Genomic DNA, 16295 nt, shown 5'->3' with positions numbered 1-16295 from the left:
TACCAGCAAAAACAACAAGGAGTCCTTGTGGCACCTTAGAGACTTAAACACATTTATCTGGGCATAAGCTTTTGTGGGCTAAAACCCGATGAAGTGGGTTTTAGCCCCCAAAAGCTTATGCCCAAATAAATGTTAGTCTGTAAGGTGCCACAAAGGCTCTTAGTTGATTTTGACTTAATTTTCTTAACGTTGATGTATAAATGTCATAATTTCCTCCCCTGCTTTGGCTGCTTTAGGAGTCTGATATTATGACATTGACATTATGTAAAAGTTCCGTAACAACTTGCTTACCCACTTCATCAGACATGCATCTGATGAAGTGGGTATTCACCCACGAAAGCTCATGCTCCAAAACGTCTGTTAGTCTATAAGGTGCCACAGGATTCTTTGCTGCTTGAACTTGCTTATTGACTTTAAGAAATTCCTATCAACAGATATAAATGTTTCTCCGTGACAGACACTTCAATAAAATCCTTCAATCCACTCCTTCCCCATATACTAGAGGGAGAACCTGAGGTGAGTCCAGTGTTTGAGATTCCTACCGAAGCAGTTTCTGTCAGAAGTGTTGGGAGCAGCGAATTCTAAATATCCATTATCCACTGAGAATAAAAGCCCCTCTGTGTGTGTGTAACCTAAATGTAACCAATGCTGGTGTGATGTGAATCAGTGTATGTGTGCATTGAGGGCAGCGTGCCAGTACTTCGTGTCTGTGTGTGTCCTGGCAATGCTGTCTACTTACCTACAACAAGCACATGGAGTGTTTTCAGAGCTTCATAAAGTCGTGCAATAGTGGATAGTACCTGTAACACCGTACACCCACAGAGTATCACAGACCATCTCTTTGTGGCAGGGCAGTAATATCTCCATTTTACAAGGGTAATAGCAGAAAGGTTATATGATTTGCCAAGTCAGTGGCATAGCCAAAATTAGAACCTGGCTTTTCCAGTTGTTACAATTACTATTATTATCTGTACTCTGTTGGTGTGCTGGGTGCTATATCAAACCCAGAGGGGAAACAGTCCCTGTGCCAAGGAGTTTACTATCTAAAGTAGATACATCTCAGTTGAATCTCACCGTTCATCAAGTGGTGATCTTCCCTCACAGCATTGCAGACTTGTTTCTTGCTGTAACGATCCTTGACAAACAGCATCATTTTGAGCTCAGCACAAAGATTAAACGGAGTCAGATTGGAGGTGGGGAGGGAAAAGTGTCAATATTCTTCCAAGTTCTACCCACAAATTGAGCTCCGCCCATGTGAGTTGTCAAAATGAGACACTGCTCATGGTAGATTGTAAGAACAGTCAAAATACGATGACGTGTGCTTTCTGAGGGTAAATGGGCACCTGAGCTTCAATATACTCATGGCTTCAGTGAGGCTTCAGTATACCCAGAGCTTTTGCTAAGCTACGTGGGCTTGGCTACTCTGTTGGGGGAGAAGAATCTGGTGGCATCCAGCATGCACCACCCTGTGTGGCACCAAAATGAGATGCTACTGGCAGCAGTTTTTTGCATGAGGAATGAAATCATTAATAAGCTTGACTAGGCAGCTGAGTTTACACACTGATGAAATGAAGGGACAGTTCACACCTCTCAGCCTAGGTGCTGGAACTAGGGGTGCAGGGGGTGCTTCTGCCCCACTGCCTTGAAGTGGTTTCCATCATATACAGGGTTTACAGTTTGTTTCAATGGCTCTCAGCACCCCCAATATACAAATTGTTCCAGTACCCCTGCCTCTCAGAGCTATTGCTCCAGACTCTGCATCAATTACCCATTTGGCTCACAGTTGTGAGATTTTCTTTGCAACTATAACAGTTGAAGGGTTTGTTTGTTTTTAATGAAAGCTGGGGTTTTGGAAAGCAATTCAATGCTTTCCAAGAGGTGCCAGGATAGAATGTGGAGCTTGCTGGTTGTTTCCAACAGGTGATGAGAAGTGATAACTTTCCATGAAGAAAGAGCTGTGGCCTTTCCAGAGAGTGACTAGCCTATGGATTCTGAAGAGATGAACTGTTCCTCTGAAGGAGGCTCGATCTTGCCCTTTTTCATAGTAATCTCCTATCTGCCCATTTCTGGCTGTTGCTCTTTAAGACCGACTGACTTTCTTTAAAATTACCTTTCAAGATTGGGTGGAAGTGCCTGCAGAGAACAAATGAGGGCCTGCAATGTGTCCCAAAATAACAGCTCTGTTTTTCCACACTGGCTTAGATGCTGCCTGGATAAGTCTGTGCAGGAAATAAGGAGAGAGCTGCTGTTACTCAGAGACTCGCAAGGTTAGCGATATAAATGAATTATAATGTGATGTTTTGTCTTTTAGAGAATTTAATACACTAAGACAGGGGTGGGGAATCTATGGCCCACATGCCGGATTCGGCCTGCTGCTTCATTTCATCCAGCCCGCAGCAAGTCTTCACGCTGTCGGCTGGAAGCTCCCTTCAGGTAGTTGAAAGCAGCTATCAAATCCCCCATCACTCTTCTCTTCTGCAGACTAAACAAGCCCAGTTCCCTCAGCTTCTCCTCGTAAGTCATGTGCCCCAGCCCCCTGATCACTTTTGTTGCCCTCGGCTGGACTCTCTCCAATTTGTCCACATCCTTTCTGTAGTGGGGGACCCAAAACTGGACACAATACTCCAGATGTGGCTTCACCAGTGCCGAATAGAGAGGAACAATTTTCCCTCAATTTGCTGGCAGTTCTCCTACTGATGCAGCCGTTAGCCTTCTTGGCAACAGGGCACACTGCTGACTCATATCCAGCTGCTCATCCACTCTAATCCCCAGGTTCTTTTCTGCAGAACTGCTGCTTAGCCAGTCGGTCCCCAGCCTGTAGCGGTGCCTGGAATTCTTCCATCCTAAGTGCAGGACTCTGCACTTGTCCTTGCTGAACCTCATCAGATTTCTTTTGGCCCAATCCTCCAATTTCTCTAGGTCACTCTGGACCCTATCCCTACCCTCCAGCGTACCTACCTTCCCCCCAGCTTAGTGTCATCTGCGAACTTGCTGAGGGTGCAATCTATCCCGTCGTCCACATCATTAACAAAGATGTTGAACAAAACTGACCCCAGGACCGACCCCTGGGGCACTCCACTTGATACCAGCTGCCAACTGGACATTGAGCCGTTGATCACTACCTGTTGATCCTGACAGTCTAGCTGGTTTTTTATCCACTCTATAGTCCATATGGGGCCTAGGGGCCTGATATGCCGTCCATTTCTTGGAGCAGCCCGGAGCCCGGGCAGGCAGGGAGCCTATCTTAGCCCACTGCGCTGCTGACCAGGAGCCGCCTGAGGTAAGTGCCGCCCAGCCAGAGCTTGCACCCCAAATCCCCTGCCCCAGGTCGGAACGCCCTCATGCACCCTAAGTCCCTCCCAGACCCCAGCCCTGAGCCCACTCCTACACTCCAAACCCCTTGGCCCCAGGCCGGAGCCCCCTCCTGTACCCCAAACCTTCTCCTGCTGCAGGGGGAAGCCCCAAGCCTCCATTCCCCCCACCCCTTGCAGGGCTGTATGTGGCCCGTGACTGATTTTTTTTTCTGTGGGTCAGTGGCACCTGATAGAAAAAAGGTTCCTCACCCCTGCTCTTGAGAAATGAGCTTTGAGTTACTGTCCAGTTCAGTCTCTCCAGAAGGCCTGTGATCATATTCAGGGCTGAATAAAGTAGCTATCTTTCTGAAAAGGAGGTAGGAGCCTTTGTTTCCAAAGGATGCAACGAGAGAGGGGCAGAGAGAATCAGACTCAAATACAGTGTGATGATCTGGCCTGGGCGGACTGTCCGGTGCCCTCAGACAGACTGGAGGGATCTGTCTCAGTTTTACATTTTGATAACATTTGCCATGACCATTAAATATTATTAGAATAAGATGCATCAGGGATGGGAGGAGTGATCCTAGTAGGGATATTCCAAAGGGCCTCAGAGAAATGAGTGCTGCTGATCTTTGAAGCTTCTCTCTGGGGTTCTACTGGTACAGCTGAGCCAACTATGACCTTTCACACTTAGATGGATAGTTACCATAGCAATGGATGCAGAATAGTGTTAGTCTGTGAATTGGTCAATAAGGGAGAAACCTGGCTTATTTTGTTCCCTTTATTGGGCTAGTGCTGAGGCTCAATATTGATTGCTGCAGCTGTTCTTTAATAGGATATGAATGGAGCTGGAGGAAATGTATGTTTTTGAAACTGGAGTATGTGTAATAGGAACAATGCTGGTTCTTGGGAGCTTATCAGAGTCTGTTTTGTATGAGTCTGAGTAAAAAATCCAGAACAGGAACTATCCTTGTGAGACTTTCCAGTAACATTGATCTGAAATGCTACTATATGGAGTCAAAAAACTGAGGAAGAGAACTTGAAGCTGGGATTGGAGGTGTGAGAAGAGAGGGAGGAAGTAGGATGCAAAAAACAATACTATTTCTCTGAACCTTGACTGTTTTGCATGATTCAAATGCAGAACAGTTTGATTCTATAAACTGAAACCCACCTATACTGTACAAAAAAGTTTAAAATATATTTCAGTTCTATGGTGTATGCAGAAATGAGCTGTTTTTTTTTTCTGAACCATGGTGTATTATCATCATGATTTATTGCTCTTGAGTAATATCCATAATGTACTAGGTTCTCTCTAAATGTATGGCCCCTGTCCTGGAGAACTCACAATACACATCCCTGCTAAAGCCTATGTCTGTAGTACAGTCCAGGACCATGGTTAAACAAGGCTCACTTCTGTTTGTATTGCAAGGACATACTGTGTTTTAGCTATTTGCGGGGTTTCTGAGTTTGAACCAACTCCGTGACGTGCTAGTTTTTCCAGTATAAATAGGATCTTCTGCCAGAGGTGGCATTGTTGGGTCAGAGGATCTATGCTTTGGCCAGATTTCTCTTGAGGAAACATGAATATTGATTCCCTGTTTCTAGGATAACCAGTCCAAGTTCTGGGCCTACAATGAAAATCTTAATAATGGGAATCTCCACCAACAAATGAAGTCATCTGGTAAAAGTGTCCCAGGAAAATCTGTAGTATTCTAGCCTCTCAGCAATCTTATGTTACTCTGTGCTTGTCACCTTAACACCCTGCTGCACAAACAAAGCCATTGATGCTTCCATGGGCTTCCTGCTTTTGATATTCTTTAATAATTTTTCATTTGTTGTTATATCTCTGGTTATTTGGTCTCTAGATTTAGCCACTGTTCTCTTCATCCACCTCTTCTCATAATAAAAGTACAATGTTGAAGGACTGATTTGTGTAAACCTTCGCTCCTAGCTCCAAAGGGTAACAGCTTTCTCTCTCTTGCAGAATGTTTACCATGTCTCTGGGAACTTTCCTTCTTCCTGCTCTCTGTTTCCTGGGGGCAGTGATTCCAAGGGGACTGCAGTATGTCACCTTTTCACACAACAGCACAAAATTCCTTCACCTGACTATAGACTCTGAGTCTGGGACCCTTTATCTGGGGGCCACCAACTTTCTTTTCCAATTGACATCAGACCTGATGATGGAGAGCGCAGTTCAAACTGGGCCCGTTTTGGACAGCAAAGATTGTCTCCCCCCTGTCTCAAAGTTGGAATGTCCCCAAGCACACAACACTGACAATTACAACAAGCTGTTACTGGTGAACTCTGTGCAGGAGGAGCTCATTGTGTGTGGCAGTGTGCACCAGGGGATTTGTGAAAAAAGAAGCCTCAGATCCATTGACCACGTTCTCTTCCGACCAGAGAGCCCTGGAGACACACAGTATGTGGCTGCAAATGACCCAAATATCACTACTGTGGGACTAGTAGGCCACTCAAAAGATGATGTGCCCCTGCTGTTTGTGGGACGAGGGTATACCAGCAGAGGGGTTGGAGGGGGTATCCCTCCTGTTACCACCCGAAATCTCAGGGCCCATGGAGGGGACATGCAAGAGGCAGACTCTCACTCCATCTTCTCCTATGAAGAAACAGCTAAGTTGGCTGTGGGTCGGCTCTCCGAGTATAACCACCATTTCATCAAATCCTTTACCCACCGCTCCAGCGTTTACTTCCTGTTTTATCGCCGGGATCTGAAGTCCCAGTCGCGAGAGTACAAGACCTACATCTCACGAATCTGTCTGGATGACTCTCACTATTACTCCTATGTGGAATTACCACTACTCTGTAGGAGCAAAGAGAAAACATACAGCCTACTGCAGGCTGCTTATGTCACCCAACCAGGCAGTGATCTGAGAAGAGGGAGATTCAGCACCCAAGGAGAAGTGCTGTTCACTACCTTTTCTGCCTGGCAGGCTTCGTCTGGCAAACTGAGCGAGGAATCTGCACTCTGTGTCTATTCAATGGAGGAAGTGGACCAACTGACCACTCAGACCAGGGATGTTTGTTATACGAAGGATGGGAAATCAGAGAATGGGTTAGAAGTGGCATATATTGAATACGATGTCAGTTCCAACTGTGTCCAGCTGCCAGCGGTAAGTGGCTGTCCTGAGTCTGATTATTGTTTACACTGTGTCTGTCTTACATCGCTCTGACAGTGTAACTGACTTTGCACCCTTTTCAAGGCTTCTTTACAGTGGCAGAATGGTGTAAAGGTGCCTTCCTGTAAAGGAGAATCAGCTCGGATGTGTTTGCATGTGTGGGTGGTGGTAGTGGGTCTGTAGTGGCTCTCTAATGCCATGCGGCGCTATCTTGCAATTCCAGTGTAAACTCCATTTTCCAGGGATTTATAATTAAATACGTTATGGGCTGAGTGCCATCCCCAGCTGTGGGTCTGTAGGAGCTAGTATCTTAAAGGACTCTGAAAGAACAGTGTATAGTTCCCATGCTACTGTTAGAATATGATGTGGGAACAACTGATACTTTCCTTTCAAACTCAACCTCTCCTATCTTTCTACCATCGCTTGTTGATGCCTCTGTTCTTTCACTCCCTCAGCAGGTTTACCAGCAGAGAGAACTGAAAGAAATGGGTCACATCCTGCCATGTGGGATGCATACAAAGGGGCCAGCTTCCAGGATTGGATTCAACCTGTGGAAACATTGATTCTTGAAACCTCTAGTTGCAGTGTGTTGAATTGTAGTTTTTAATGATTTTGCTGAATCTGTTCCATAGGTTGGGGTGTAGTTAAGTGCCTGCCCCCTTGGATCCCAGACGGATGTGAAGAACACAATATACATTATAGCGGTATCATGTTAAAGAGAACAGGAGCAAAGAGATGATTTAAACAAAAGCAAGTCTCTTTGGCAGCAATTCTTTCTTTCCCCATAAATCACTAGTCCTGGAAGATTTTGTGTTTGAAGAATAGTTATCCCCACAACCTAGCTCCTCTTTCTTTTGGAAAGTGCATAATCCTCTTTACGGGCATCACTTACATTTCTATGACAACAGAAGGATGGGACATATTCGCTGCAGGAAAATGGAATATGAGTTGATAATATGAAATAGCTTGAAAACCCTGATTCAAATAGTATCAGAGGGGTAGCCGTGTTAGTCTGGATATGTAAAAGCAGCAAAGAATCCTGTGGCACCTTATAGACTAACAGACGTTTTGGAGCATGAGCTTTTGTGGGTGCATCCGACGAAGTGGGTGTTCACCCACGAAAGCTCATGCTCCAAAACATCTGTTAGTCTATAAGGTGCCACAGGATTCTTTGCTGATTCAAATAGGTATACTAACTGTATTTGTTTGTACTGTGATGTCATCAGCACTTAGAAACTAAATAGGAGTTGACCTGCTCTGTTCTTGGAAGGGGAACTGCTAAGGAAAACCTAAATAGTGCAGGAAGTGGTGTTGGGTCTCCCTGCTGAGACACTACTGGATTCAGTGCTCCAGCATGGCGCTGGAGATTACTTCTTTTTAAATCTGAGGACTAAAATCTGAGGCCTTGGCCACTTGTGGTTACTGAAATCCCCATGCCAGTTTTCAGTAGAGTAGGGTGTTAATCTAGTGACTTCCTTTAAAGAATAGTACATAGTATGCAGTCATCTTCTAAGTGTTGTTTTACAAAGCATGCAAGAGGTACTGCAGGCTTTAGGTCTCAGGAATAATGTTTATGTGGTCCAAAAGCACTTTTGAGAGTGTACTATTTCTGCTATATTTGTAGCAGAGTTTAGAAGGCTGGCAGGAGAGCCTAGGAGTGAAGGGAGAGGCTCAGAGCAGAGGGGGTCTGAAATGAGGAAGAATATTTGTGAGCTGAGAAGCAGGGAACCCTGTAGACTTCATGTAGAGATTCTTTGATAGAGTAACAAGCCTTGTGGATAGGGGGAAGCAGTAGACATGGTATATCTTGATTTTAAAAAAGCTTTTATACTGTCCCATGTGACCTTCTCATAAACAAACTAGAGAAATGCAACCTACATGCAGCTACTATAAGGTGGGTGCAAAACTGGTTGGAAAACCATTCCCAGAGAATCGTTGTTAGTGGTTCAGAGTCATGCCGGAAAGGCATAATGAGTGGGATCTCGCAGGGATCAGATATGGGTCTGGTTCTGTTCAATATCTTCATCAGTGATTTAGATAATGACATAGAGAGTACACTTATAAAGTTTATGGATGATGCCAGGCTGGGAGGGGTTACAAGTGCTTTGGAGGATAGGATTAAAATTCAAAATGATCTGGACAAACTGGATAAATGGTTTGAAGTAAATAGGATGAAACTCAGAGTACTCAATTTAGGAAGGAACAATCAAGTGCACACATACAAAATGGGAACTGACTGTGTAGGAAGGAGTACTGTGGAAAGGGATCTGGGGGTCATAGTGGATCAAAAGCTAAATATGAGTCAACAGTAACACTTTAAAAAAAGTCATCATTCTGGGATGTATAAGCAAGAGTGTTGTAAACAAGACATGAGAAGTAATTCTTTTGCTCTAGTCGACTCTGATTAGGCCTCAACTGGAGTATTATGTCTAGTTCTGGGTGCCACATTTCAGGAAAGATGTGAACAAATTGGACAGAGTCCAGAGAAGAGCAGCAAAAATGATTAAATGTCTAGAAAACATGATCTGTGAGGGAAGACTGGAAAAATTGGGTTTGTTTTGTCTGGAAAAGAGACGACTGGGAGGGGACATAACAGTTTTCAAGTACGTAAAAGGTTGTTACAAGGAAGAGGAAGAAAAATTGTTTTTCTTAACTCTGAGGATAGAACAAGAAGCAATGGGCTAAAATTGCAGCAAGTGGGGTTTAGGTTGGACATTAGGAAAAACTTCCTGTCAGAGTGGTTAAGCACTGGAAAAATTGCCTAGGGAGGTTGTGGAATCTCCATCATTGGAGATTTTTAAGAGCGAGTTAGACAAACACCTGTCAGGAATGGTCTAGATCAGGGGTAGGCAACCTATGGCATGTGAGCTGAAGGCCGCACGTGAGCTGATTTTCAGTGGCACTCACACTGCCTGGCTTCTGGCCACCGGTCCAGGGCAGGGCTCTGCATTTTAATTTAATTTTAAATGAAGTTTCCTAAACATTTAAAAAACCTTATTTACTTTACATACAACAATAGTTTAGTTATATCTTATAGACTTATAGAAAGAGATCTTCTAAAAACGTTAAAATGTATTATTGGCACGCGAAACCTTAAATTAGAGTGAATAAATGAAGACTCAGCACAGCACTTCTGAAAGGTTGCTGACCCCTGGTTGCTGACCCCTGGTGTAGAGAATCAGTCCTGCCACGAGTGCAATGGACTGGACTAGATGACCTCTCGGGTTCCTTCCAGTTTTATGATTATAAGATCATCAGCTATTTACCTGGCTCTCCCCCATGATTCCTGAAGTCACCTTCCCCTCTACTCCACAGCTACCCTCCTCTTCCTATTCTACCTAACAAACTGACATACAGATGGTCAGAGGCATGCACACACCATGGTCATCCACGGGGGTTGAACCCCAGATCTTCATGTTTTTATGCATTTTCAGTACAAACTGCATGCTGAAGTTGTGGTGCTGCACAGAATGAATGAAATCAAAGAGTGGGGATTTCCAAAGTGCTTGAGGGAGTTAGATAACCAACTCTCACAGGCAGTTTTGAAAATCCTTCTTCCAAAACAAATAGCACATAATACTGTCCTGATTGAACTGGATAGGAGAGGGATATCAAGGGGTCTAGTATTCTAAGGTCCCTGCTCTATAGTTCAGGTCTTATCTGCCACATAAGACATGGGATCTTATTAACAGATTTATCCAATGGCATGTGAATTTCTCAGCAGACTTCATCCTCCACCATTCAATGTGTGGACACGGTTGTCATTAAAATTATATCTAACAGCATGTAAGCTTCTGTGCCAGCTCCAGCCTACTTCATTCAGTGTGTGAGTGGAAGCGGCTGTCAATGAACATTTTATTTAGAGGGAGTTTTAACTCCTTCAACTTCAATGGCGGCAGCTCATGCATTATTTAGGAATAATGCTAATTAAATGTGTACATTGTGTCTCCTTGTAAACTAGTTTCTGCACAAGGTTTATGTTGTAAACCTTTTCCCAGGTTAGCATCAGACCCCATTTTAAATATATGAGGATAGAAATATTAGACATTTCACAACCATTTCAATACAGCCCGTCAGGGTGGATTTGATTTAAATCAGGAAGATTAAATTTAATCATGGATTTTTACATAAAAGTGCATTCTTGTTGGTTGTTATAACTTTAATACATATTCTTCACAGCTCAGAGATAATGTGGGTTTCATTTTAGAAGGTACACACTATACATTTTTTAAGTGATCTATTTTGAAAACTTTTCAGACTAGTTTTACAGTTATATAAGAAAATGAATGACTGTTCGGTTATTTCATTTTACCAAAGGTAATTGAAGCAGATAGTTCACTTCCCAATGACTTCATAAATATCTCCAATTCAATAGGTTAATCATTAATATTTGGAGGATTTTCTTGCCATGCTGAGTTAGGAGAAGAACATCACCAGACAGACATTTAAATTGTTTTATTTAAGTAAAACAACGTTATGTATTCTGGATTTTTTTCTTCAACAGCAAACATATAATATTTTAACAAAACAAGCATATGAATTTTAGGATTTAGGTAAACATTCAAGTTTTTTAAAATCAGGTTTGTTTTTGTTAAAATTGTTTTTATCTAAAATAATTAAATGAAATATTAAAAATAAATAAATCAACTACATCAGCCAGGTCAATATGTGAAACTTAAAATATTGGCTTCTGCAGCTAACGCGGTCATCTTCACCTTCATTTTCCTGTTTGTTCATAATCTGGAAAAGAAAAACTAAGCTTTCCTGCTTTTTCAGGTCCCAAACAACTTCTCAATTTGGAATGAATTAGTCCAAAGGAAGAAAATATTCTTTCTACGCCGGCAGAAGAAGCTACTAGTGTTAAAAGTGAGATTATCACTTCAACAGTCTCTGAATCCAAATGTTTAATTGACTTCCTCCAATTCACTTGTGTGACTTGCTTTAAAACATCATGGGCAAACATATATTTCTTGAATGGTTCTTATTCATAGAATATCAGGGTTGGAAGGGACCTCAGGAGGTCATCTAGTCCAGTGGTTATCAAACTAGGGCTGCCACTTGTTCAGTGAAAGCTCCTGGTGGGCCGGGCCGGTTTGTTAACCTGCCACGTCCGCAGGTTTGGGCAATCGCTGCTCCCACTGGCCTCGGTTCACCGCTCCAGGCCAATGGGGGCTGCAGGAAGGGCGGCCAGCACGTCCCTTGGCCCACGCCGCTTTCTGCAGGCCCCATTGGCCTAGAGCGCGTAACCGCAGCCAGTGTGAGCCATGATCAACTGAACCTCCAGATGCAGCAGGTCAACAAACCGGCTCGGCCTGCCAGGGGTTTTCCCTACACAAGCGGCGGCCCTAGTTTGAGAACCACTGATCTAGTCCAACCACCTGCTCAAAGCAGGACCCATCTCCAACTAAATCATCCCAGCGAGGGCTTTGTCAAGCCTGACCTTAAAAATTCCTAAGGAAGGAGATTCCACCACCTCCCTAGGTAATCCATTCCAGTGCTTTACCATCCTCCTAGTGAATAAGTTTTTCCTAGTAGCCAACCTAAACCTCCCCCACTGCAACTTGAGACCATTACTCCGTGTTCTGTCATCTAGTATCACTGAGTACAGTCTAGATCCATCCTCTTTGGATCCTCCAGCTATCAAATCTCCCCTCATTCTTCTCTTCTGCAGACTAAATAGGCCCAGTTCCCTCAGCCTCTCCTCATAAGACATGTGCTCCAGCCCCCTAGTCATTTTTGTTGCCCTCCGCTGGACTCTTTCCAATTTTTCCACATCCTTCTTGTAGTGTGGGGCCCGAAACTGGATACAGAACTCCAGATGAGGCCTCACCAATGCCGAATTAAGGGGAATTTGTCTAGGTCCCTCTGTATCCTATCCCTACCCTTCAGCGTATCTACCACTCCTCCCGGTTTAGTGTCATCTGCAATCTTGCTGAGGATGCAATCCATGCCATCCTCCAGATGATTAATGAAGATATTGAACAAAACCGGCCCCAGGGTCAACCCTTGGGGCACTCCGCTTGATACCGGCTGCCAACTAGACATGGAGCCGTTGATCGCTACCCGTTGAGCCCGACGATCTAGCCAGCTTTCTGTCCACCTTATAGTCCATTCATCCAGCCCATACTTCTTTATCTTGTTAGCAAGAATACTGTGAGAGACTGTACTGAAAGCTTTGCTAAATTCAAGGGATAACATGTCCACTGCTTTTCCCTCATCCACAGAGCTAGTTATCTCATCATAGAAGGCAATTAGGTTAGTCAGGCATGACTTGCCCTTGGTGAATCCATGCTGACTGTTCCTGATCACTTTCCTTTCCTCTAAGTGCTTGAAAATTGATTTCTTGAGGACTTGCTCCATGATTTTTCCAGGAACTGAGGTGAGGCTGACTGGCCTGTAATTCCCCAGATCCTCTTACTTTCCTTTTTTAAAGATGGGCACTACATTAACCTTTTTTCAGTGATCTGGGACCTCCCCCGATCACCATGAACTTAACAGGTAATCCTGCCATCCGTCTCCTCCCTCTGACAAACAGAGGCTAGGGACACCATTCCTTACCCATTCTGGCTAATAGTCATTAATGGACTTAACCTCCATGAATTTATCTAGTTCTTCTTCGAGTGCTTGCTCATATCCATTCCAATTAGGTGTGCGCGTGCTGTGTGCACGTTCGTCGGAGAATTTTACCCTAGCAACACTCAGTGGACCAGCTGGGCGCCCCCTGGAGTGGCACCGCTATGGCGTCGGATATATACCCCTGCCAGCCCAACCGCCCCTCAGTTCCTTCTTACTGCCCGTGTAGGTCGTTGGAACTGTGGAGCGCTCCTTTGCTGATCTCCACATCCCTAGTTTACTCGTAGTTCTCATCACTGTGTATGTAGTTCGTGTTTTTTGTAGTTATACTTAGTATTAGTGCCTAATTTTGTAGTTAGTGTATATAGTTGAAAGGGGGATCAGGGATTAGCCCCTTTCCTCCGCCCCGGTGCGAGCCCATGCCCAAGGCACCAGTATTCAAACCATGCTCGGCATGTCAAAAGCCGATGCCAATAGGGGATCTCCACGACTCCTGCCTGAAGTGTCTAGGAGAATCCCATCTTGTGGACGAGTGCCGCATTTGTAAGTCCTTTAAACCTAGGACGAAAAAGGACCGGGACTTTCGTTTGAAGCAGCTCCTTATGGAGTCGGCACTTAACCCTGCAGCAGCACCCAGCGCCTCGGTATGGAGCGCGCCTTCGGCACCGGAGTGTCCCGGTACCTAGAAGGACTCTCGGCACTGACCTGTACCGGCACCGACTCCCCAGCACCGCTCCCTTTCCCCGACCGGGAAACGGCATGCTGCTACAACTTCATCCTCCCAGAAGGAGCAGTTGTCAAAGACGGTTCACCAGGCACCGTCATCTGCTACGACACTGTCGCCCGCGGCGGCACAACCGGTAGCTGCTCCTCCTGAAACGGCACCGTTGATTCCGGTCCCACAAGGGCTGTCGAGTCCGGTGCGTGACAGCTCCCCACCTACAACTGGGGTTGAGCTTGTTCTCCCTTCTACACCGGAGACCTTCTTGACAGCAAGGGAGCTCATCTCGATGACGGAGTCGATGCGTCAACCCCAGGCACCGCCAGTACGGGTTATTCAATCCATCGGCAAGCCGACCATGATAAGGCCTCCATCCTCCGTCCCTCTCGAGAGACGTCGTTCCAGATCACGGTCTCGCAGGTGCTCTCGATCTCGCCGCTCCCACTCCCGGCGCCGCTCGCAGTCCCGGCACCGCTCGAATTCGCGGTACCGGTCACACTCGCAGCGCCGCTCCACTTCACGCTCACCAGACAGGTACTCCTGATACTGCTCCAGTTCTCGGCACTGATCTCGGTACCGGGTATCCCGCAGTCGCTCCAGACATCGGGGCTCGAGATCCCGGTCGACCTCCCGGCACCGCCGTGGTAGAAGGTCCCGGTCTCGCGGTACCGCCACAGCCCCCAGTACCGCTTTCCGGTACCACACAGGGATCGAGCTTCCAGAACAGTGCCGCCTTCACAAGGTCCATCGGCACCTCCGTGGCCTTCGAGAGACACATCAATATCATCTCAGACCGCTAGTGCATCTTACCATCACGAGAGTGACTCTGATGTCCCCAGCCAATTTCCAGAGGGACAAAGCCATGAACAAGGGCCTCATCACTGGTCGTTTTGGACACCATGGGCTTACCATCAGGCCCAAGATGCCCCATCACTGGCTCCCCGCTCGGCCCACTCAGAACACCAGGCTCCGGAAGCGACGGTGAGCCACCCTCCCCCTGTGGGCACGGAGGAAGCTCCAGTTCCTTCCATGGACTCAGAGGTTCCTCCTGATCCAGCTGATGCTCCTCCGGTTCAAGACCCACCTCAGGACCCTTTAGTCCCGGGCCTATCCTCCTCTTCCTTGCCTGACGAGGCAGTAGCAAGCACATCCTCCTCAGGGCCTCCGCCTATTGATCTTAGGGCCCATCAAGACCTCTTGAGGCGGGTGTCCCAGAACATGAATTTGCAAATCGAGGAGGTCACTGAGGTAGAGGACCCAGTAGTGGACATCCTATCAGCTGGTGCACCTACTAGAGTGGCTCTCTCGTTCATCCGCACTATTCAAGCCAATGTGGACACCATTTGGCAGTCACCAGCTTCGATTCCATCTACAGCTAGGGGAGTGGAGAGGAAGTATATGTTCCCCTCAAAGGGATACAAATACCTCTACACCCATCCACCTCCCTGCTCTCTGGTTGTCCAATCGGTGAACGAACGGGAGTGTCATGGCCAACAAGCATCAGCCCCTAAGGCGAAGGAGGACCTCCTAGGCTGCAAAATATAATCGGCTGGGGGCCTCCAGCTTAGGGTGGCGAATCAGCAAGCCCTCCTAAGTCCATACAGTTTTAACACCTGGGTATCAGTGGGGAAGTTCACAGAGCTTCTTCCCCAGGAGTCCCATTCCGAGTTTACGGCCCTGCTCAAAGAGGGTAAAAAGGTGGCAAGAACCTCTCTGCAGGCCTCTCTGGATGCCGTGGACTCGGCAGCGAGAACTCTGGCGACCGGAGTGGCAATGAGGCATATCTCCTGGCTCCAGGCTTCCACTCTCCCTCCTGAATTGCAGCAGATTTACCCTTCAAGGGACAGGGCCTCTTCTCTGATAAAACTGACCCCAGGCTTCAAAGCCTTAAAGACAATCGGGTCATCATGCGCACGCTGGGCATGCACACCCCAGTGACCCAGCGAAGGTCCTTCCGGGCCCACCCATACCGCCCATACAACCAGACGAGACAGCGTCAGGATAACACCAGATGGCGCGGCAGGGGTCCCAAAGCCAAGGGCCCCCTAAACCACCGACAGGACCTAAACAAAACTTTTGATGGGATGCCCAAGGACGGCCCACCAGTCATCCTTCCGGACCCTTCTCCCGCCTTTTTCAACCGCCTCTCCCATTTCCTCCCTGCCTGGTCCCAACTAACCTCCGATCGCTGGGTCCTTTGCACAGTGGAATCGGGATACCACCTACAGTTTATTTCAACCCCTCCCTCCCACCCTCCCTGCCCGTCCCTCTTCAAGGACCCCTCTCACGAGCAATTCCTCTGGCAGGAGGTCCAGGCGCTCCTACAGTTGGGAGCCATAGAGGAGGTGCCAAAAGACATGAGAGGCAAGGGGTTCTATTCCCGTTACTTTTTAATCCCCAAGACAAAGGGAGCTCTAAGACCAATCCTAGACTTGCGAGAACTCAACAAATTCCTGATAAAGTTGAAGTTCCGCATGGTATCCCTGGGGACCATCATCCCATCCCTGGATCCAGGAGACTGGTTTGCCACCCTCGACATGAAGAACGCGTATTTCCATATCGCCATTTATCCAC

At 46.4% G+C, this 16295-nt stretch overlaps 1 protein-coding gene across 13 annotated transcripts in view; it reads left to right on the top strand.

Moving 5' to 3' along the window:
- Positions 1-16295, top strand: part of PLXNB1 (plexin B1) — a 252065-nt gene that overhangs the window by 107509 nt on the left and 128261 nt on the right. For 11 of the 13 annotated variants that reach the window (XM_030568223.1, XM_030568224.1, XM_030568226.1 and 8 more), the window contains one exon: positions 5278-6421. The exons of 1 other annotated variant lie outside the window; for it this stretch is intronic. In XM_030568223.1, coding sequence (XP_030424083.1) covers positions 5279-6421 — 1143 coding nt within the window. In that variant the 5' untranslated portion in view covers position 5278. Of the gene's footprint in view, positions 1-2202; positions 2268-5277; positions 6422-16295 lie in introns of all 13 variants that reach the window. One more of the 13 variants, XM_030568217.1, reaches the window with a different exon arrangement.

Source organism: Gopherus evgoodei, chromosome 7, assembly GCF_007399415.2.
Source record: "Gopherus evgoodei ecotype Sinaloan lineage chromosome 7, rGopEvg1_v1.p, whole genome shotgun sequence".
Classification (NCBI taxonomy): domain Eukaryota; kingdom Metazoa; phylum Chordata; order Testudines; family Testudinidae; genus Gopherus; species Gopherus evgoodei.
Note: the sequence above shows the minus strand (reverse complement) of the source record. Positions and strands in the feature narration are given on the sequence as shown.